We start from the raw sequence: 20,705 nt of genomic DNA, 5'->3' as shown, positions 1-20,705 counted from the left end.
ATAAGCGAGAGCCGGCGCAGGGCCATCTCCGTGCCAAGACAGACGGTGGACTCTGGGTGCGGGCCCTGAAGCATCCTAGTTCCCGCGCATCTAAGCCCAAGTGCGCTTGGAATGAAGTGCGCGCGATCCACACATTCGTTCGGCGGGGTAAGCCTCGAATTCGTTCTGTCCTCGATCTGAAAAGCCCCTGAGCATGAGAAGAAAGTCACGCTGCAGGTAGTTGCTCGACTTAGCAAAAGAAAACAAAGACAGATACTTATTTATACGTTATAAATAAAATAATTGTGGCAGACACTGTTACATATTGAATATATGTACTAATATATAAATATATGTTTACGGAGAGAGAGAGAGAGCCCAGTTACATATTGAATAAATTTGAATTTAGATAAGCCAGTAATTTGTCCCGCGATATTTGGGAACGTGCTTATATTACAAATGATTCGTTGTTTATCTGAAATTTGAATTTAGCCGTGCGTCCTGCATCTTGTCTGAAGCCCCAGCTGTCTGTGATCCGAGGTCTCGCCGACCCGACGTCGATCTCTGGGACCGCAAAGGGATGAGCGGCGGGCGGCGCCTTTAAGCGCCGGGCGGGGCGCGGACTCCTGGCCCCACAATGCCGCGCGGCCGCCCGCAGCGCCGATAGGCTGCAGCCTCCTTCCACCGCCCACTTCCGGCCGCCTTCCCCGCCTTACTTCCGGCCGCGGCCAGGCGGTTGCGGGCGGCGGGCTCCCCGCGGGCTGTCGGGCGCGGGTTGGGCCAGCGGCGGCCGGCGGCCATGAACTTCTCCGAGGCGTTCAAGCTCTCCAGCCTGCTCTGCAGGTTCTCCCCGGACGGCAAGTACCTGGTGAGCGGCGGCGCGCGCCCTGCGCCCGCGGCGGGAGCCCGGGCGGACGCTGCTCCGGATCCCGGCACCGCGGGCTGAGCGGGGCGGGAACAGGCAGGAGCTCCGGGGTGGGTGCCCCGGATCGGAGGGGTCCTGCACAGGCGCGCAGCCCCGGGCGGGAGGCGTCCTGGGCAGGTGCTTCGCATAGGAGGGGTACTCGACGGTGCACAGTCTCAGGCAGGAAGGGTCCTGAGCCGGTGCGCAGCCCTGGACAGAAGGGCCATCTGGGCAAGTGCTTCAGTCTGGAGGTGAACCTGGGCAAGTGTGCAGTTCCAGGCGGCGGGGTGGGGGGGGGACTGAGCAGGTGTGCTGGACCCCGAGCTGCAGCTCGGTGTGCAGGTGTGCAACTCCAGGCAGAAGGGATCCTGGGCTGGTTCTCCAGACTAGAAAGGGATCTGGGCAGGTGACTCCATATAGCTGTTTTGGGCTATCAAAGGCGGATTAGGGATAAAGCTGTGTCTCTTTCACTCACTTGAGAGTCCAGAAGATGTTAGCTGATTGTTACTTTGTCACAAAAGTTGTCTGTTAACTGGTAAATAATATGGCTACTTTGTTGTCAACTCTCCTCCCTGTCCTCACCACATTCAAGTAATGCCCTCAAGGCTAGACTTGAACAGCTCATTCCATGGGTGACAATGCTTAAATTGCAGAGCTACAACTTCAAATTTTGAAATAAAGCAATATGACCAGTGTATATCCTAAGAAGTGGGGAAAATAATTGATATTGGGAAACGATTAAAGAAAAAACATCAGGCCTTAAAGAAAGTGGGCTTCATTTTTTTTGTTCACTGCCCTGTATTAACCAACTGATGCTTTCTGATTCTTTTTCAGCTTGCACCTTTGTTAACATTCCTGTTATCTTGCATCTTTATTAACATTTCTGTTGTCTTTGTCTAGACCTTTGAGAATATAACTCCCAAAATGCATGTTTACTTTCTTTATGGAGGTATTATTCTAAATCACATACAATAGTATTCAGCTACAAAGTACAAAATTTCATTAGCTTAAAGTGGCATCCAGAAACCTTGGTATGTTTTTCAAAGTGCCCCCTCCACAAATTAGGTGTTTTTTTTTTTTTTTAAATCCATTTATGAAAGTTTCATTGATTTATAAGGAGAATGATTATATTTGCTTTTTGGTTTGTGTGCCCTCATCAGAATATTGTGGAACACTTGGTAATAATTTGTTACTGGAATCCTGTTCTTGAAAGCCCAGTTTTAGTATCATGCTATAGATATCAGATGGTGCTTGTGAGTGCCAAAGTTTCCATTTCTTAAGGAATTCATTGTAACTAATCAGAGCTGTGGAAGCTACAGTGTGAGAAAATAAGTACTGTGATGCTGTCTCTTCAAATCTGCAGTCACCACCTTCCCTTTTTCTTTTTTTCCCCACCAATGAGGCTTTCTTTGTGGAAGTTAATAAAGCTAATAAGTCTAGTTTGACCTTGATAAGTACAGAAATGAAGCAATTAACATTTAAAAATCCAGTCTTGGTTTTTAGTCTATAATATATAGTCAGCAGGTGGTTACTCAGAAATTATTTGCATAAATATGGACATAAAGAAATATTTAAGAAACATTTAAGAAAATACATTTAAAACAGACTTTTTGATGTTCAGTGACAGGGACAAGTCACATGTGTTCACTTTTGGTTTGTTCTGGGTTGGCTAGTGGTGCCATGTAAAGGGCTTTTCACCAACAGCCCTGAGCCCTGGGGTTTTAACTCTTCATAAATTTGAGGAAACTGTCTAGAAGTGACAGTAGGAAAGGCTCTGGTTATTAAGTCACAGAAGAGCTTTTCCCAGTATTCTGTCCCACTTGGGCTTAGTTTTTAGTATTAACTTAAGAAAGGAGTAGAAGTGCTTTAAGTAGAGTCTTAATAGTCTCACACTTTATACTAGAGCATAGTTTATTTCTTTAATTTTATTTTAATTGCAGAGTTATCAGGTGCAGTGATAATTTGACATGTGTAGCATCTAGTGATAAAATCAGTAGTGGAGCCTAACAATTTAAAACCTTTGTGGGCTGGGATTGTGGCTCAGTGGTAGAGCACTCATCTAGCACATGTGAGGCCCTGGGTTCAATCCTCAGCACCACATAAAGATAAATAAATAAAATAAAGATATTGTGTCCAACCATAACTAAAAAATAAATATTAAAAAAAAAATAAAACCTACTTTGTATATTTCAGCTTCAGTCTCTGTATTACCTCCTCTTATTTTGGGAATGAGCTCTGTGATTGCTGTGCGGCATGAAGCCGCGTAGACATGAGGCTGTGTAGCAAAGCTGTGTAGACATGAAGCTGTGTAACATAAAGCTCATGAGGCAGGGGAAGGAGATGGCGCTGAATGCAGGGCCACGCCGATGCCCCATGCCCCTCCTGTAGAGCAGAAGAGTCCATGCTTGCTCACTTATGTCTTTTAGGCCTCCTGTGTCCAGTACCGGTTAGTCGTCCGGGACGTGAGCACCTTGCAGATCCGTCAGCTGTACACCTGCCTGGACCAGATCCAGCACATAGAGTGGTCGGCAGACTCCCTCTTCATCCTCTGTGCCATGTACAGACGGGGGCTTGTGCAGGTGTGTGTTCTCGTGTTGGGGTCAGACTTAGGAAACCTCCCTGGGAGTGTCGTGTCACCAGTGTTATGTCTTCCAGTTTGGAAAACAGTGGCAGTGCAGCTCAAAGTCAGTTTTCTTTTATAATTATAATGTTCCTCTAATAGTTTAATACTTTAATTTATTTTTTATTTTTCAAATTTTATTTATTTATTTATTTAGTTGTAATTGGACACAATACCTTTATTCCATTCATTAATTTTTTTTGTGGTGCTTAGGATCGAGCCCAGGGCCCCGCGCATGCTAGGCGAGCGCTCTACTGCTGAGCCATAATCCCAGCCTCCTTAATACTTTAAAAATGAGTAAACCCTAGAATATTCTTGGTCTCTAAGCAAATATAATTCCAGAAATGGAGGTATTTGCCACTGCAGTCTAATGCTGGGGTGCTGTGTGTTTCAGGCAGTGCTAGATAAGGCAGTGCTTTGTCACATACCCACAGCAGCTCAGTGAGGGCCTGGGAGGGCAACCTGGATACATCGTTTTACAGGATAGCGAGAGAAGATCGCCCAGAAGCGAGCTTATGTTGCCATGGGCCTAGAGCCAGTGCTTCCTGAGGGCAGACTCCAGAGCTGTCCTATCTTGATTCAGCGCAGTGGACGGTCCCTGGGAGAAGGCATGCTGGGTGTGCCAGTTGGTCCCTAATGGTGCATCTCTCTCTTTGCAAATCCAGGTCTGGTCTCTGGAGCAGCCAGAGTGGCACTGCAAGATCGACGAGGGCTCTGCAGGGCTGGTGGCCTCGTGCTGGAGCCCAGACGGGCGCCACATTCTGAACACAACAGAATTCCATGTGAGTGTCAGGCCTTGTGAGCCTTGTCAGCTAGTGGGAGCCCACACTCTGCTTCCAAGGGGCCTGGGACTGTCACTGTTGGGCTCTGGAGCAGCATGTCTATCAAAAGTCCTATCCCAGAAGCACTGGATAACCTTTTAGGCCAATTTTGAAGAAAACACCTTTTTTTCCTTTTATTTGTGACACTAGGTTTTTAACTTAAAATTTTCAAAAGGAAAAGTTATCATCTGCAGAGTTCATAAACCTTAAAGAAATGGCTTTATTGTGTATCCCACATTACACATATATTAATTCTGAAACATAATTTATACAGAATCAATTACTTGCCTAGAGTGCATTTGGATGACACTGTTCAACCTAAGACCAAGGTTGTGGCCACTTTGCAGGTGACATTAGAGTAAATGTCAAGATGAGGGGTGGAGGAACACCAGGAACCTCATGGCACGGGGCACCCTGGGACAATACTGAAACTGACCCCAATAGTCAAGCAGACTTCCATTGCCACAGTGAAGAACAACACAGGATGTAGATGTCCCTGGCCAGGAATTGACCCTGTGGTCACCTGTGCCTCAGTCTAGTTGACAAGGGAAGATAGAACACTCTCAGACCTGTGCCACTGGACCCTTCCAGATGCACAACCCTGTAGGAGGGTGTTGCAGAGGGTGAGAGGAGGCTCTGCTTCCTGCGTGTCACTAAGAAGGCTGTGTGGTTCCGCAGGCCACAGAGGACAGCAGATTGCTGTCAAGCCTGGAGTCCTGCGTTCCTCTCCAGGGCCACTCCTCAGCCGGCACTTGGCATTAATCATTTCCTTGCTCTTCTGGGGGGCATCATATGTGTTGCACAGATGTTTGGTTTGCAGTGGCTGCAGCTCATTTAAATGGCCCTGTGCTTGCTTCACAGATCGCCCAGCGTTGTTTTTAGATTCACCCATGCAGTTCGTTCATTCTTTGTAAGAAAAACCATGCCACAGTCTATTAGCCATTCTGTTTCGGGGCATTTTGGGTTGTCAGAGGCACAGGGCTGTCATGCTGTGGTTCATACCCCCTGTAACATATCCAGAATCCGTGGGAGGGTCCTGCCTGGTCAGCACCGATGTGTTCATCTCTCCGGACGGAGCTTTGCGATCCAGTGGAACTGTGCTGGCCTTCACTCTGGTTTAATTTCATGTCCTTAATTATTGATGAGGTCGAGTACTTTCGTATCTTGTTTTACACACGGTAATTTAGACAAGTGGAGTGTATAGCTGTGTGTGGTATGAGGTATGGACCCATTGTGTTCTCTTCCCTGAGTTATTTACTCTAAATAATTACTTCATCCATCTTCACCGTGGTCTAAGTACTGAATTCCTTTATGCCCTCAGGATCATTTCTGATTTTCAGTCTCTTCCATTGTTGGTCCACTTAAGTGCCTGTGTCCCACTTTAAGTGGTTGAGGTTTCACATTATGTATTTATTTACTTTTATTTTTATTGTTCTGGGGATGGAACACACGGGCTCATATGTGCGAGGCCAGGGCTTTACCTCTGAGCCCCCTCCCAACCCTTCGTGCCCTTACATGTTAATGTGGATGTAGTAAGTAGCCTGTAGTGGACTAGGGGAAAAATGAGGGCTAGAGGTGTGAGTAAGCTGCAGAGCCTTGCCTAGCAGGAGCGAGGCCCTGTGAGAAGACAATGTATTTCACAGGCAGTAAAACCCACCCACTTGATGCTTGCAGTTTGGAGGTTGTTTTGCAGGTAGTCCTGGGTGAGCAGGGCTAAGGACTTCGGCCCCATAGTATGGGACCCCTCATCGCTGTCCCTGTCCTGCCCGTCACCTGCAGCCTCCATCTCTGAGGCTTTGCCTGCTGGAGCCGTCTGCTGCCCAGAGCTCTGGCACCCCCTTGCACCATCCCGTCATGGTGTCCTGTGGCCACCCTCCTGCTGCCGAGTGCTTCTGAACCCTTCTGCATGGCCCCTGTGCCATTGTGGGCTGTCTTCTGATGGAAGTGGCCGTAGAGTGGCCTGTGCCCAGGGCCAGCATGCTTCTTCAGCTGTCAGTGGAGCGGGTAGAGTTGACACAGGTGTATTCTTTCCTTTTCTTTTTTGAGGAACCCGGTGGCTCTCTACCCCTGAGCCACATCCCAAACCCTTTTTATTTTGAAACAGGGTCTTTCTAAGTTGCTGAGGCTGGCCTTGAACTATGATCCTTGAGCTTCATCCTTTCAAGTTGCCAGGGTTACAGGCCAGCACCACTGTGCCCGGCCCCCTAACTTTTTTTCTTACTGGATTTTTTTTTTGTGTGTGTGTGTGTGTGTGTTTACTGGGGATAGAACCCAGGGCCTCGTGAGTGCTGCTAAGCTATATCCCCAGCCCTCCTCCTGGAGGTTTCTAAACTTCTTTGTTCCTGGTGAGGTGAAGGCAGAAGCCAGGCTAAGTGCGTTTCCTGCTGGGGCCTCCGTAAGGTGCAGGCGGCAGATGCTGTCTCTGACACCTGCCTGTGCTCCGGGGTGTATAAGTTTCTCTTTGAGTTGTCCAGTCTGCTCTGTGGGGTGGTCTCCACTCCTGCACTCCGGGCCTGGGGCACCTGGCCTGCCACTGGGCAGTCTGCCTCTGGTGAAGACGGTTCCCTGCTCTCCTCATGGGACTCCTGCTCTACTCCACACCACCCTCCCCAGGCCTCAGCGTGGCAGAGGCTCTGGAGGATGAGCCCTGTCCTCAGTGCTCAAGTTCACAAGAGGGCAGTGCCTGCTGTCACTCCTCCACACTGTGTGCAGGCGTCCACGTGCCCGTGGGCTCCCAGACACAGCGGCCTCGGTCTGGTTTTCTTTCTTATTTTTAGGAGGGATGATGTGGAGAAATCGAGTTAGTTGAGTTTTAACCTGATGAACTGAAAGCAGGCAGCATTTTCTGAGTCGCGCTGGCACAGGAACGGGCACACTGCATCCTCAAGCGGCACTTACCCGACTGAGTGCCCTTAGGGCCACATCCTTCGTAGGAGGGCTGTGGAGTGCCACCCGAGTCCTTGTGCCCGGCACTTGCTGCACTTCATGCTGCAACAGCCCTCCTTATGCAGCAGAGCAGGTGTGGGACCTGAGGATCAGTGGCTGTCGCGCTGCCCAGTGGGAAGGGCGTGGAGAACCTTTACAGAAACAAGTTATTCTTGTCTGCTCCACAGGGGTGGGGTTATAGAGGGTCAGCATATAATCAGGTGTGGCCGGGCACACGCGTGGAATTTGATGTTACATCCCAGAAGGTCAGATTCCCATCCAGGGCTGTTCCCCTTGGTGCAGGTGTCCTCAGTCCCTTGTTGGGACCTTGTCTTCTCTTGGCCTTTTGTACCAGCCTGGTCACCTCCAGGGGAGGGAGAGGGGTGGTGGAAACAGCAACAGTGGTCACCTCCCGGCTACCATGTAAGGGGAGAGGAGAGGTGGAGAGCAGCGACAGCAGTGGCCTCCCAGCTACCAGGGGAGGGAGAGGAGAGGTGGGGAGCAGTGATAGTGGTGGCCCCGGAGCTCTTCTGCAGAAGGCACGGCCCTTAACGTCCTCCTCTTGGTAACCAGGGCCCTTAGTGTCCTCTTCTTGGTAACCCCTCAATAGGCTGCAGCTGTCCCGGGGACTTAAGCCAGAACCACCTGACTCCACACAGTGCTCTAGAGGCTGAAAGAGGCTCTTCTGGGTCAAGACTTTTCTCCATCCAGACATTTCTGTGCCTGTCGTAATATGCAAGCCAGGAGAGCTAGCGTTTAGAAACACACCCACTTGACTTGGCTCACTCAGACAATATCATTCCAGAACACAATTCTAAGAACATTAGTAGGAGGACAGTAAACTTTGCATTTGGACACAGTTGTAGAGAAGAGTCCCTGGAAGGATCAGTAGCCTTGTGTCAGTAAATCTTTTCCTGGGACTGGTGATCTGGTTTATGATTCGGGACAGGCTTTCTGAAGATGCTAAGTACGTGCCAATTCCTTTCTCTCTCCCATTTCCCCAATAGCTGCGGATAACTGTCTGGTCCCTGTGTACAAAGTCCGTGTCTTACATCAAGTATCCCAAAGCCTGTCAGCAGGGTGAGTCTGCCACAGCCGCTCCAACTTACTTCTTTGCATCTGTTTGGGGATTTGGGGACTTTCTTCCATGGAATATTTCCAACTTAGAAACTCAGCAGCATACCAGCTCTAGTGGACCCTCTTCCTGTCCCCACTCAGCCCTTGTATACTTGAAGTGTCTCCCAGGCATGTTCCCATCTTTCTCTGTAAAAGTCAAGGCCCTTTCGCTACCATTTGGGTGACAAGAGGAAGCCAGGCAGACTTCAGATAAAAGTGGAGTTCACAGGAGACCCTGGCCTTCGAGAGAGCAGATGGTCAGACCCTCAAGCTGGTGCCCGGCAAGAACACGGCTCAGCATCCACATGAATGTCGAGTCACTGGCTCTTCTGGGACTTCTCTGAGCTGGTCACACCCAGGGGCAGGCTAAGGCATGGGGGCCCTGTCCCCATTAAGGCCTCTGGGAGGAGGTGGACTGCTGGGCAGACGCACCCAGCATGCCGGGCAGGACTAGTGACTGCTGCATCTGTCGAGACAGAGGGAAGTAGTGTTACCCGACTGGACAGTTTGATGGCGTTACTGTTTTTCAGTATCAGCAATCTGGGAATTGCATTGGCATGAAAGTGCAATTGTGTGATTATTTTTGATGTGTAGAGTTTGAATGTTAGCAGCTCTGCTGAGGAGGTGCGCACTGCCCGAGTGGAAGTCATAAGTTATTGGAGGTGGTTTCTTTTCTTTTTTCTCTTTTTTAAATTTTTTAGTTGTAGATGGACAAAATACCTCTATTTTATTTATATTTACGTGCAGCAAAGGGTGGAGCCCAGAGCCTCACACATGCCAGGCAAGCGCTCCACCACTCAGCCCAGCCCCGGCCCTGAAGGTGACCTTTTTATTCACAAAACCTGAAAACTTGGCCTGGGTTTTGTGAGGCGATATAGAACTGGAAAATACAATTTTACATTTTCAACCAAAGTTTTTTTCTAAGTAGTCATCTTTTTTTTTTTTTTTGAGAGAGAGAGAATTTTAATATTTATTTTTCTTAGTTCTCGGCAGACACAACATCTTTGTTTGTATGTGGTGCTGAGGATCGAACCCGGGCCGCACGCATGCCAGGCGAGCGGGCCACCGCCTGAGCCACATCCCCAGCCCTCTAAGTAGTCATGTTAAATTTACTTCTTCTAAACAATGAAGTTCAAAAGTAAAAAAAAGAAATGTACTAAGAACTGACTCTTGACCCGCTGAAGAGGAGCCTGGGCTTCTGTGGGCCGCCCAGCAGCTCTCAGACACCGAGTTTTGCCAGTGGTGCTCCCGCTGGTGGGCACCAGGTGCGGGATGTGTCCCGGAGGGCTCCCCACTGGGCACCCCCTTTGCCCTCCGCTTGCTTTTGTCGTCCTCCCTTGAAAACCACTGCTGTCCTTTCTTTTGCTTGGCTACTTCCTAATTGGGTCCTCTCCCCTTCCTGGCAGGGGTCACTTTCACCAGGGATGGCCGCTACATGGCCTTGGCAGAGAGGCGGGACTGCAAGGACTATGTGAGCATCTTCGTGTGCAGCGACTGGCAGCTCCTGAGGGTACGGCGCTTCCTCACCCTGGGGGAGCAAGGCGCCCGGAGGTGGGCCCCCCAACACTGCTGCTGGCACTTGCACTGTGTGGAGGGATTTTAACCACAGGGACAGAATGTAGATATTTTCGTTCATTTGTGCGTCAGAAAATTAAATGCATGAGTGTTAAAAATATTAAGTATACAGAGAAGGCAGCTGGCCGGAAGCATGCACTGCCTCACTTAGGAGCTCTGCATTTGCTCAGGCATTCGAGACCCACCTGGGCAACATGATGGGGCTCCCATCTCAAGAAAATACATGTATAAAAGAAACACTTATTTAGGAAAAGATTGGCAGATTTTCATGTTTTTCCTCTCCCCCTTGGAAGCATTTCGATACAGATACCCAGGACCTGGCAGGGATCGAGTGGGCCCCGAACGGTTGTGTGCTGGCAGTGTGGGATACCTGCTTGGAGGTACGGAGTGTGCCCAGTGACACGTCCTCTTCTAAGAGCGCCCACCTGCTCCTCACCTGGTGCTCTCTGCAGACAGTGAGACAGTGGGCTTGGCCTCGTTGCAGTTGACTGTCGTCAGGTGTATGCCACAGTCTCCCCTTTCCCTGTGCCACTGCGAGATGTAATCCCACTTTACAGGCAGGTGGAGGACACTTCCTCCTGTGCTGCTCCCCATGGGCTGCAGGAGTCTGCAGCGCCACTGCTGTGTGTTCCCTGGAAAGTGACGCCTGCATGTCTCCTCTGCAGTATAAGATCCTGCTATATTCCCTGGATGGCCGCCTGCTGTCTGCCTACTGTGCTTACGAGTGGTCCCTGGGCATCAAGTCGGTGGCTTGGAGCCCCAGCAGTCAATTCCTGGCAGTGGGGAGCTACGACGGAAAGGTGGAGACAGGTGGGGTGGGAACCCAGTGAGCGGCCCTGCTTAGCCCCACGGCTCACCTCAGCTATGCTTCTTTCTCCAGGTGCGCCTCCTTAATCATGTGACTTGGAAAATGATCACCGAGTTCGGGCATCCTGCAGCCATCAACAACCCCAAGATAGTAAGTCCGGGTGCTGAGCTGGGGTCTGAACAGTTTTTGGGGAGGGGGAGGAGTTGCTCTCGAATTCTGACCCTGCTGATGTTATTGTCCCCACACCTGCATCTTTCTGTGCCCTGCTGGTTCTGTCAGTGCAGGCTTATATTTCGAGCTGTGCTGCCCACAGGCTCTTCCAGCTACTGCACTTGCACTTCAGGCCTCCTTCCAAGAGGACCCGAGTCTGCCCCTGCCCCTGCCCCTGCCCCTGCCCCTGCATTTGGGCTGGGAGAGCTGGGCACCTCCACAGGGCCTGAGGAGGTCACGTTCCAGGCCCAGGGAGCAGGAAGCACAAAGTCCTCTGATGGAGAGGACTCTTGGTGTCCATTTGTGCAGCAGCAGCAACAAGTGCCCACTGCCTCCTGGCCTCTGGTCTGTGTGGGTGATGGTAGAAGATGAGATAAAAATGCTGGCCTCCCTGTTAGGGCTGCCTGGCCCTGAGGAGGAGAATACGAGTGGCGTGGCCAGCAGGCACAGGGCCAGGCCAGCCAGCCAGCCAGGGACCTTCCTGGAGGTGACATCAAGGTGAATACTGGGAGGAGGTGCAGAGAGGAGCTGCAGGTGCCGGGAATGGGTGATCTCAGGTGAAGGTGCCTCTTGGAGGGAGCGGTGAGGGAGGCTCTGTGAGGGAAGGCCGAGGGAACGCTGACCATAAGGGCCCAAAGATGTGCCTGTGGCCTCTGCATCTCTCCAGGGCCTCTCACCATGTATGCCTTAAAAACTAAACCAGGTGAACCCTGCACCAGGACCCCCGAGTGTTGGTCAGCTTTCCCTGCTGTGACAGAATGCCTGCAGAAATAGCTTGCAGGTGGGAAGTCACGGCCTCAGGGTTCAGTCCATGTCACCTAGCCCTCTTGCTTTGAGCCTGTGGCTAGGCAAAGCTGCTTACCTCGTGGTGGCCAAGAAGCAGAGCAAGAGGGGAAGGCCTGGGTCCCAGGTCCCCTTTAAGGCCACGCCCCCAGTGACCTAACTTCCTCCCCTAGGTGCAACCTCCCCTTGTTGCTACAGGCTGAGGACCATCAGCAAATGGGCCTTTGGGGGACTTTAAGATCCAGACTGTAGGCTCGAGCCTGCCACACCCACCACCTCCTCAGGGAGGTTCCTCCGCATGCTGCTTGCTGGCATCTGGTGGTGCCCACTCTCCTTTGCCGTCACCAGGGAAGTGGACGCCCTGCTCACTTCTGCACGGTTGGCTGCAGGAGTGACCGGGTGCTGTCTGAACACAGCTGCACACTGGCTCCTCGCTTCTCAAGGGGCACTTGCCAGCAGGTTCAGGTGGCCCTGGAGAGCCTCCCTCCACAGGTGGAACCGTTACACCACAGCTGCTTGCCCAGCACCCTCGGGCATCCCCATAGCAGCTCCCAGGTCTCAGCCCTGTCCCTCCTACCTGGTGACCCGGTTGTCTTTCAGGTTGTGTATAAGGAAGCGGAGAAGGGCCCACCGCTGGGGCTGGGCCGCCTGTCCTTCCCGCCACCCCTACCACTGGCGGCCCCCCTCTCAGCCTCAGAGAGCAAATGTAAGTAGCAGAGGGCTACTGTCCTCTGCATGGGACACTTTGCTTGTTTTTGTTTTTCTTTTAAAATGAAAAAGATTCCTTTTTGTCCAAATGCATTTCAGGTGCTCTTTATTTTTTTAAAAGTCCATTTCCCTTCCTGTGCTGCCTCCAGCCAGCGATGGAGTAAGTGCTGGAGTCTAGTTTGACAGCTGGCTCACTGAGGGCAGGACTTGACATCAAGAGTGAGGTGCCCCAGGGGATCAGAGAGCCTGCGGGGTGCAGTGAGCCGGACTAGCTGGACCCAGCAGGGTGTGGTGACACCTCGGCTGGTCCTGGCCATGCACTGGGGGCAAGGAACCTGTGCTCCAGAGGACACAGGGACCTTAGGGACATGTGGGGATAGCACCTGGCCCTTTGCAGGCGTGGAGGGTAGGAGGGCAGCCTGGCCCCAGGAAGCAGCTCACCGCCACTTGTCCTGCAGCCTCCTGCTGATGGTTTTATAAAGCTGTCTGCATCTGAAAGCCACAGAAGCAACGAGGTTGAGCTTGACTGAACCAGGACGGGTGGGGAACAACTGCTGAGTGTGAGGGCAGTGAGGGCAGCAAGGCTGGGTAGATCCGGAACAAGCCGGATGACATGGTGCCCTGTCATTTCTTCCTTACCAGTCAATGTCCCCAACACTGTATGGGTCTGGGACATGCAGGCCTGGCAGGCAGTGGTGCTACTGTCCCTGGGGGGAGTTCCCCAGGCCTCCGTGCTGTAGCCGACTCAGGCGAGCTCAGCATCTCTCCCTTGTGACGTTCCAGATGAGATCGCCTCTGTGCCAGTTTCCCTGCAGACCCTGAAGCCAGCCACCGACAGAGCGAACCCTAGGATGGGCGTGGGGATGCTGGCTTTCAGTGCTGACAGCTACTTCCTGGCCACAAGGAATGGTCAGTGTGCGCTGGTGTCCACCTGCTGTGCCCCACGCTCCAGGGGTAGAAACCATGGGAAAGGCAAAGCAAGTGAGGGGGCCGTGCGTGGGCTCCGATTGCCTGGCGAGATGCAGTGTCCTGCCGCAGAGGCCCCTCAGGAGTCCAGCTTATCTTTGCGGAGGCAGCAGGCCAGTGAGTCAGCAGCAGTACCTTGGCCTCTGCACACTCCTTCCTCCTTAAGAAAGAACAGGCGCCAGGCGCAGTGGCACGCGCCTTTGATCCCAGCAGCTGGCAAGGCTGAAACAGGATCGAGTTCAAAGCCAGCCTCAGCAATCGCTGGGGAGGCTGAGACAGGAGGAGATGAGTTCACTGCCAGCAACGGCGAGGCGCTAAGCAACTCAGACCCTGTCTCGGGATGTGACTCAGTGGTCGAGTGCCCCCGAGTTCAATCCCTGGTATCCCATCCCCCCAAAAATACAAAAAGAAAGAATAGGGCATAGGGCAGGCAGCCTGCCCTGTAGGCCTGGTTCTTTTTTTTTTTTTAATTAATGATGGCAGCTCTTACAACAAAGCCAAAGAAGAACACTGGTGGGTGGTCTTTGAAGCCTGCGCTTTGCTCTGGAACCCTGGTCCTCTGAAGCAGGCTCAGGAACACTGACCTCTCCAGGGCTTGCTTGCAGAGGGGCCAGGCTACCTACAGATGACATGATGCCCTGTCATTTCTTCCTTTGCAGACAATGTCCCCAACACCGTCTGGGTCTGGGACATCCAGAAGCTCAGGCTCCTCGTGGTGCTGGAGCAGCTGGCCCCCGTGCGCTCTTTCCTGTGGGACCCACAGCAGCCTCGGCTGGCCATCTGCACAGGCGGCAGCAAGGTCTACCTGTGGTCCCCGGCGGGCTGCGTGTCGGTGCAGGTGCCTGGGGAGGGTGAGTGCATCCGGTGGGCGTGAGCTGCAGCCTCTGGGGCAGCTGCCAGGCCCTCTGCTACACGGGGGAGCTCCTCCACGTCTTCCAGGAAACTTCAAGGCCTGTGCCCAGTGTGCACACCTGGCAGGACCCACCAACCTAAGCTTCATAGGGTGGATGGTGATTTGAGCTCTGCCTGGCTTCACCCATCTGGGGCACCCAGGTCCCTTCTGTTTGCCCGTGGGGTACAGGCTGCCTTCCCCAGGGATCCTCATCTCTCTGCTCTAATCCTCGGGCTACCCTTTTCTGTCTCTAGGTGACTTTCCGGTGCTTTCTCTGTGCTGGCATTCAAGTGGGGACTCCTTGGCCCTCCTCAGTAAGGATCACTTCTGTCTCTGTTTCCTGGACACTGAAGAGGGGGTCCACACAGCTTTGGAACAACGGGACAGCCATGCGTAGGCCCTGGTGGAACCCTCAGCAGGGACTCCATGTCCCCGATCTGGGAAGGAAGAGGTTCCCCTGGGAGCTTTCCGGCTGTGATGTGCTGGCTCAGTGACTTGACTCTGATTTTCTGTAGCAAGGGGGTTTTGTAAATATGTGTGGTATAAAGCTGTAATTTTCATTATTTAAAATAAATATTTGCTAATTTATAAAACATTGATGCTTATTTCCTTGAAGTGCCATCACGGCAGGTTTTCCAGGTTAGGCCGAGCTGCTAGTCAATCTCAGGATGTGAAGGACGCTGTGCTGCAGAGCCCACCCCACTGCCATGGCTACTTTGGGTTCTTTTCAGTCACTGGTGGTTTCAGGAGGGCATGGGTGTGCCTGCCCTCTGTGGTAGGGTGTACTCTGGAGTGAGGGGGACAAGCATCTGAGGGCAGGGCTCTCCTGGGTCCCCCTCAAGGGGATGATAGCTGGCAGGCAGCGGCTGGAGCACCAGGGGCGCTGGGAGGGCTGCCCAGCTGCCCGCACTGTGTCTCTTCATGGAGACGTGCCAGGCAGGATCCTGTTCCTGCTCCTGCAGAGCCCGCACACAGACCTTCAAAGCTGAGGCTGGAGACTCACTGGGGAGCTGCTCCCCTGGCTTGGCACTAATTTTAATGACAATAACCTCAAAAAACAGCAACATCCATTTGGTTCTAAACATCTTTACTACAAGACTGCAAGTGCAGGCTGAAGACCTGGGTGCTTTGAGACAGCCTTCCACTGGACAGGCCACGTGTCCCGGTCGCATCCGTGCCAGCAAGCTTAAAGCCATGACAGAGCTGTAAGTGAGGAGGAGGAGACTGAGGAGCCAGCGCTCAAGTCGCGAGTGCTGCAGCCCCACTAGGCATGGGCTGGGAGACTGATGGCACCTGGAACCTACGGGCTGCTGGAGCCAGGGTGGCAGCGTGTCTCTGGGGATCTAACTCATCCTTGCTTTAAAGTGCATCCTTTAAAGAGCAAACTACCTATTTCCCTTTTAAACACGAACAAAATAACAAAAGCTGAGGATACCTATAGTTGTCAAAATTATGTGCAATTCCTCAACAAATTGTGTTAAATGATTCTCTGTAAACCTTTTTGGGCCTGGGGAAAAAGTATTAACAACTTGGATTAATTTTAGAAAACATACAACTGTAGGTCAACCATATTTACAAAAAACAACTGTCTGCTAGGCTCTGACAAGGTACAGACTGCTGTGACCAGTCTGTAGGCTGCTTTTGTATTTTGCTTAAAAAAATGGATAAAATTTCAAAAATACAAAATTTGACATGAGTGTAAACACATGTGCAAGTGCAGGCACTGGAGATGCCAGGCTCCTCCCCGTACTGAGGTCTACACAGCGAGGCGCGCAGATGCGCCCACAGACTCGAAGCATGCTGCAGGGGCTGGGCAGGAAACCACAAGAAGCTAATGGGCACTCGAGGGGACACGAACGGCAGCAGCTCGAGGTCAGCTACGTCTCTCTGCCCCTCTCTGTAGCTCACTAAGGAATTCACTGGACCATGCTAATAACACTCAGATCCCCAAAGGTGGCCACCCCGGTCCTCCCTCCAGTAGCAGCGGGCTGGCTTGAGGTCTCCCGCGTTCCCGAGTCCCACTCAACAAGGCTTTCCTTGGGGATGGCTCCACGCTGAGCTGTCTAGAAGCCAATCTTGCCTCTGGTCATGGAATAACCCAGCTTGGCCTCGTTGTTGATGAAGGACATCAATCCCACGTAGGTCTCGATGAGCAGGGGCCGCTCCAAGACCAGCACACCGCTTGCTTGTCCTGACAGAGGACTCTCTTTCTGGGCTTTTTTGACAGCTTGGATTAACAGAGCCTTGAAGCTTTCCAACTTCAAAGAGAAAAAAACAGGGAGCTTCAAGCAACAAAAGAGTGATCTGTTAAATGGAAAAATCGGCATTTTGAGACATTTAACTCTCTCAAAACACACACACACAGGCAGTGAGATGTTCTAAAAAACGTCTTTAAGTGATTTCATTTTGAGAATATCGCAGTACTTATACAACCAGTACGCAGGTCACTCGGGTGCCGGCGTGGCCGGTGTGGTACACTGCTTCACTGCACACTGTAGGGAGAAGCACCCTCTAAATGCTGATCAGAGAAAAACAGGCACGTAAGCCAGTCCTGGGTACTGCTGCCCGGCACCGCGTCCTGGACCGCGGGCGGTGATGCCATGTTTGCAGCTGTCTGCCCCGGTGCCCACCACTGCTGTGTGAGCAGGCTGCTGTGGCACAACGTGACTCTGTGGTGTGTGCCTTTTTCTTTGTTGAGCCCCTCAGGGCCCTCACTTGACAAGACTCCTCTCGGCCACTTCTTGGGAGTCCCTCCACAGCCCTCAGCGTGGCTCTCTGATTGGCGTGACACCTGCCATTGTGCTCGTGGGTTTAGACATCAGCCTTTCCTCCCGACAGGACTGTGGAGGGGGGCAAGTGTTTTGCCACAGAGGCCCACTTCATCCTAGGCAGGCTCCCAGGTGCAAGGCACCCAACCCATCTCTGTTCCAAACCTGGCCTGAGGCCCAGGGAGCACCCACACTAAGTGTCTTCAACATGGCGGGCCGGCTGCTACTCCCTACCGTGTGTCTGGGCTGTTCTCCAAGAGAATCAGCAGCAGCAAGGGGCCATGTTACAGACCAGCAGTCATACAGGGCTCCTCACACACAAACGAAATAATTTTTTTTTCCCCAGTAATGGGAAAGGAACCCAGGGCGTTCTGCCACTGAGCTCCATTCTTGGGCCTTTTCGTTTTATTTTGAGACAGAGTCCTGCTAAGTAGCCCAGGCTGGCATTAAACTTGCAATCTTCCTGCCTCAGCTTCCAGAATCACTAGGATTACAAGTGGGCACCAAAGTGCATAGCTTAACCAGAATAAAATTTTTAAAATATTTTTTTTTAGTTGCAGTTGGACACAACACCTTTATTTATTTATTTTTTATGTGGTGCTGAGGATCGAACCCAGGGCTGCGCAGTGCTAGGTGAGCGCTCCACTGCTGAGCCCCAGCCCCAGCCCTAACCAAAAATTTTAAAAGCTACAAGTTTACTTCCTCATGGTCAGCAGGCATTCCTCAAGCTCTCACCCCAGCCTGTGGCCACAAGACTGGATGACACAGACCTCTCACCACTGCTGGACACGACAGCTGCAGTGGCTGCTGACCACCTGCTCACCTGGCACAGGGAAGCCGTCTTTTCATCCACACCAGCCATTGGGTGCTCTATGAAAGTGGCGTAGGGCACGTTCGTGGACCAGGGGTTCCATCTGTTTATGAAAGAAGGACGACTCTGCTTGTCCCACTGGATGCGAATCCCAAAGCCTTCTCGCCTGACACAGGAGAACAAACAGCCATCTTCAACACCACAGACAGGAGGCTCTCACACCCGTCAGAGACGAAAAGCAGCAGTTAACGTAGCTCTGTATCCCCAGGAAGACCCGAGACACTTCCCAACCAAAAGTGGCTTTGAGTGTCACTGTTACCCGGGCTGGCCTTGAACTCATGATCCTCCCTCCTCAGACTCCCAAGTAGCTGGGGATTATAGATGTACACCACCATGCCCAGCTTTTTGGCTTAAGGACTTTTAAATATGACAAGTTAAATATATTGTCTCGTTTATCTAAACTTTATCTTTACTTATGCATTAAAAATTAATAGAAATACATCACAGATAGCCTAACCCGTGATTAATGTTCATAACTTTGCTGTTTCTTTACTGTATTATTAAATGCTGGCTAAAATTTTTAATCATGTTGGCTCACTGAATTCTCCATTCAAATCTCTACATCAAACTCTAAATTGTAGCTGGGTGCAAAATAAAACCTCTGAATTTTACAGTTTAGGTTTTTTCCTATTAAAGATGATCAATTCTTTTTTAAAAATATTTTTTAGTTGTAGTTGACACAATATATTTTATTTATTTATTTTTATGTGATGCTGACGATCGAACTCAGGGTCTCACACATGCTAGGCGAGTGCTCTACCACTGAGCCAGCACCCCTGCCCCAAGATGATCAGTTCTTGAAAGTTGAGCAATAGATATTTTTTTTCCTCTTTTCTTTTTCTTTTTTGGTGGTATTGGGGACTAAACCCAGGGGTGGTCTACCACTGACCTACATCCCTGGCCCTTTTTTTGTTTTTAACTTTTTACTTTGAGATAGGGTCTCACTAAGTTGCCTAAGCTGTCCTCAAACTCACAATCCTCCTATCTCAGCCTCCAAAGTGGCTGGGATAATAGGTGTGTGCCTCTGTGCTTGGCTACCCCCAGATATTTGCAAATATATCCACCCTTAGTAATATCTATAAATTAAATTGGCACTCTTAAAAAAAATCAACCAACAAAATCACTGGGCTTGAACATGTAATCTTTCCTTGGATGGAGATAAAATGCCCTGAGGAACATCCAAGTTCACTTTTGACAGTGGCTCTGCTGGGATGTATCTGAAACCCAGTTAAACCACTTCCACTGCAAGCCTAAAAGGTGTCTTTCATGCCAAAATCCCTCTCAGTAAGCACTCCACTCCCAGAAAGTCACTTGCTTCTATTTTAAGGATCTTTCTATCCATCCTTCAGGCTGAGATCATTAGCTTACACAGAACAGCAGACACAGGACTACCACCTAGGGGTTTAAAAGAGCTGAGTTCTAAGGTCACAATGGTCCCAACGGCAAGATAAGGGCTTCTTTGAATGCACTCACTTGTTGAGAGATTTGGGGGGAAACTGGAACTCTCCGTGGGAGATGGTGTCCACTGCACTGAGTGCCACCCTGACCACCTGCTGGCACTGAAGGCTGATGAAGTCGTACTTACAGATGAGCAACGACTGGTCAGTGACCAACACCAGACGCTCTTTTTCGTTGTTCCAGTGGTCCACCCTAGAGGTGAAGACAAGTCACCTGTTCCCACCCTCTTGAGCAAACACGGCCCTGGTCTTCTCAGGGGGGTGTTCCAGTGGTTCGCAGGGCCTGGTCACGGGAAGTTCCCCCCCAACACCGGAGGCTCGCTTACTCGGTCAGCAGCCACACCCCCTGGATCTCGCCGTCCTCCACGGGCCGGAAAATGGCGCGGATCTCTTCCACGGCCTGCTCGATGGTGCCGGGCTGGACGCGGCCGGGGCAGAGGTCACTCTGGGCAGGCGCTCTCCTCTCCTCCTGTCCCTCCTGCTTCCCAGGGCCTGGTCCTCCTCCCCAGCCTCCCAGACCCTCCCGCGGTCCCAGCTTCCTCCCGTGCCCTCCCCGTCCGTGCCCGACCCTCCTCCCCAGCCCTCCCGCTGCCCTCCCCGTGCCCGACCCTCCTCCCCTGTCCTCCCACTGCCCTCCCCGTGCCCAACCATCCTCCCCTGCCCTCCCGCGGCCCGGCCCGGCCAGGCCCTCACCCGGAACACGAAGTACTCCTTGACGCGGGCGCGGCGCGTGGGGTCGTGGACGCTGAGCGGCCACAGCGTCTGGCGCAGTGGCGTGCCCACCCCTGCCCGGGCCCCGCCCGCGCTGCCCGGCCCCACGTCCTCGCCGGCCGCCAGCAGGGCCGTGGGGCTCGTGCCCGCGGAGTCCACCGAGTCCCGCAGCTGCAGCATCGCCACTCCGGGCCGGGACCCTACCCCGAAGCCGCCGCCTTAGGGCCACCGCCCGCAGCCGTCAGCGCTGCCCCGCCCTTTAGTCGCGATTGGCTGAGAGCCGCCGGACCCGCCCCAGTCCCCGCCCCTAAAGCGCCCGCCTCCCCCTTGGGATTGGCTCTTTCCCAGCCGTCCTCCGCGATTGGCTCCGGCCCTCCGCTGTTCACATTCCCTCCCACCCCTAGCCGCACCGGAAGCGGCTGTGGCTCGCAGACCCACTTCCTGTTTACGGAACTGAAAAAGGACCACACCGAGCGTGTTGCCAGGGAGACGCGGGCGTCGGGGGAGGAGGAAGGGGAGGGCCGCGGGAAGGAGGAGCCAGGAACTCTCGGAACCGGGACCTCCTAGTGCTGGGGCTCCATGAGCGGGGTG

The 20,705-nt window shown here is 52.3% G+C and overlaps 2 protein-coding genes across 5 annotated transcripts; one reads left to right on the top strand and one right to left on the bottom strand.

Annotated features, from left to right (window-relative positions):
- Window positions 1-705: 705 nt before the first annotated feature.
- Wrap73 (WD repeat containing, antisense to TP73) lies at window positions 706-14,902 on the top strand. 2 transcript variants are annotated; one of them, XM_027947685.2, is made up of 12 exons: window positions 706-847; window positions 3,310-3,462; window positions 4,169-4,285; window positions 8,257-8,329; window positions 9,772-9,875; window positions 10,234-10,320; window positions 10,606-10,740; window positions 10,821-10,898; window positions 12,342-12,447; window positions 13,233-13,358; window positions 14,075-14,266; window positions 14,562-14,902. In XM_027947685.2, exons 1-12 carry the CDS (start codon window positions 779-781, stop codon window positions 14,702-14,704), a joined length of 1,383 nt encoding a protein of 460 aa, XP_027803486.1. In that variant the 5' UTR covers window positions 706-778; the 3' UTR covers window positions 14,705-14,902. The 2 variants fall into 2 exon arrangements, with proteins under 2 accessions (XP_027803486.1, XP_071473376.1); XM_071617275.1 differs by lacking the exon at window positions 14,562-14,902 and having other exon boundaries at window positions 13,233-14,169.
- On the bottom strand, window positions 12,541-20,361 carry Tprg1l (tumor protein p63 regulated 1 like). 3 transcript variants are annotated; one of them, XM_027947686.3, is made up of 6 exons: window positions 20,097-20,361; window positions 19,730-19,821; window positions 19,420-19,596; window positions 17,899-18,052; window positions 16,388-16,611; window positions 12,541-15,510 (listed from the first exon to the last, which is right to left on the bottom strand). In XM_027947686.3, exons 1-6 carry the CDS (start codon window positions 20,292-20,294, stop codon window positions 15,051-15,053), a joined length of 1,305 nt encoding a protein of 434 aa, XP_027803487.2. In that variant the 5' UTR covers window positions 20,295-20,361; the 3' UTR covers window positions 12,541-15,050. The 3 variants fall into 3 exon arrangements, with proteins under 3 accessions (XP_027803487.2, XP_027803489.2, XP_027803493.1); XM_027947688.2 differs by having other exon boundaries at window positions 15,378-15,510; window positions 16,388-16,589; XM_027947692.2 differs by having other exon boundaries at window positions 15,378-16,565; window positions 20,097-20,358.
- Between the last annotated feature and the right edge of the window lie 344 nt (window positions 20,362-20,705).

Source organism: Marmota flaviventris, chromosome 10 (genome assembly GCF_047511675.1).
Source record: "Marmota flaviventris isolate mMarFla1 chromosome 10, mMarFla1.hap1, whole genome shotgun sequence".
In the NCBI taxonomy this organism is placed as follows: Eukaryota; Metazoa; Chordata; class Mammalia; order Rodentia; family Sciuridae; genus Marmota; species Marmota flaviventris.
This window is presented reverse-complemented; position numbering and strand designations above follow the sequence as displayed.